Source organism: Gavialis gangeticus, unplaced genomic scaffold, assembly GCF_001723915.1.
Source record: "Gavialis gangeticus isolate Ggan-Ray unplaced genomic scaffold, GavGan_comp1, whole genome shotgun sequence".
NCBI classification, from domain to species: Eukaryota; Metazoa; Chordata; order Crocodylia; family Gavialidae; genus Gavialis; species Gavialis gangeticus.
The window spans coordinates 90,820,268-90,821,605 of record NW_017729024.1 but is presented as its reverse complement, the minus strand read 5'-3'; the positions used below and the strand labels follow the sequence as shown (position 1 = coordinate 90,821,605).

The window sequence follows — 1,338 nt, the reverse complement described above, 5'->3', positions numbered from 1 at the left end:
CCCCCCCCAACTCTCCCACCTCGTACTATTTTGCTGCCTACTTTATTTCACCACTGCAACAAACAACAATGCAATCCCTTTGGATTAGTGATCAATGTAGACATGTTTATTTTCTGTTGAAGTAGTTCAATAATATTTTTTTAATATTTAGGAGATGTCTGACCTAAATAAATACAGTCCCCCTCCTCAATCTTCAGATCTCTACATGGCAGCTAGCAAACACTTCCAGCAAGCTAAAATGATACTGGAGAATATTCCTAACCCAGATCATGAGGTACGATAGAACTGAAGTGTATGAAACCATAAGTAGAAGATATTATTCAGAGTAAATTACTGGCTTTATATTTTTAATTTAATGAGAAGATATTTAATTTCGTAAATGGATCACTAAATTGTCTAACAATACGTGATAGAGTGCCTGAGTATTTAAACTAAACGGTCTACTGGTGACCTACTTATCGAACTGTTTGAATTCAGTGGATGCATCTGGAAATAGGAGTTCTGGATGTTTTACAGAGTGCTTTGAACTCTTTAAAAATGGGTTCAGTATTCTTGCAAGAGTTCAAAATAGTATTATGTTATGTAAGCATTTTGATGAGCATCTTTAAAATACTGGCCACAAATTTGTGTCATTTTCTGTTTAGGTCAACCGAATTCTAAAAGTTGCCAAACCCAATATTGTGGTGATGAAGCTGCTAGCAGGAGGTCACAAGAAGGATTCTAAAGTAAGAAAATCACTGGTCAATTGTATGTATTGCCTTTAATTCAGCATTAGAGTCAGCAGCTACATTTCTGCAAGTCTCTTTTTAGTAGACAGTATGAAAACTCTTCTCCCTTAAATATATTTGGAGGGAAATGGACTGGAGAGCTCTGGCTAGGATGCAAGTGAGAGAACAAACTTGTAGGGGTAGACTGTAGAAGGGAGATTAATGGTGGGAGAAAGAGCAAGTATGTTGGGATGATAATGGATAGGCATTGAGAGCATGGAGAAAGGAAGGAAAGGAAAGCCCTTGATAGCTGATCGATCTAATGAAACAGCATGGGGTACCAGGTTTAGCCAGGGACAGTGGCTGCAGGTATGTTCCTCCCTCCCAGGCTCTTCCATTTCCTGCTTAATCCTCCCTGTTCCTTGGGGTTCCCATGCTGTCCCCATACCGTGACACCCCCAGATACAGCCTGCAACATGCTGTTCCCGCCCTGCTCCCCCCTGTCTAAGCACAGACCCACCTACTACCGCTTTGGCCCCTCCTGGCCCTGAAGCTCTGTCCTGCCTAAAGCTACACAGCCGTGCCTACCTGCAAGGTAAGCAGCTGTTATGCAGGCAACTGCTGCAGCAGT

General features: G+C 41.8%; 1 protein-coding gene across 2 annotated transcripts in view; it reads left to right on the top strand.

Moving 5' to 3' along the window:
- NAA35 (N(alpha)-acetyltransferase 35, NatC auxiliary subunit) overlaps positions 1 to 1,338 on the top strand; it is a 37,160-nt gene that overhangs the window by 34,615 nt on the left and 1,207 nt on the right. For both annotated transcript variants that reach the window (XM_019517381.1, XM_019517382.1), the window contains 2 exons: positions 152 to 274; positions 645 to 725. In XM_019517381.1, the coding sequence (XP_019372926.1) occupies positions 152 to 274; positions 645 to 725 (204 nt within the window). The remainder of the gene's footprint in view (positions 1 to 151; positions 275 to 644; positions 726 to 1,338) is intronic.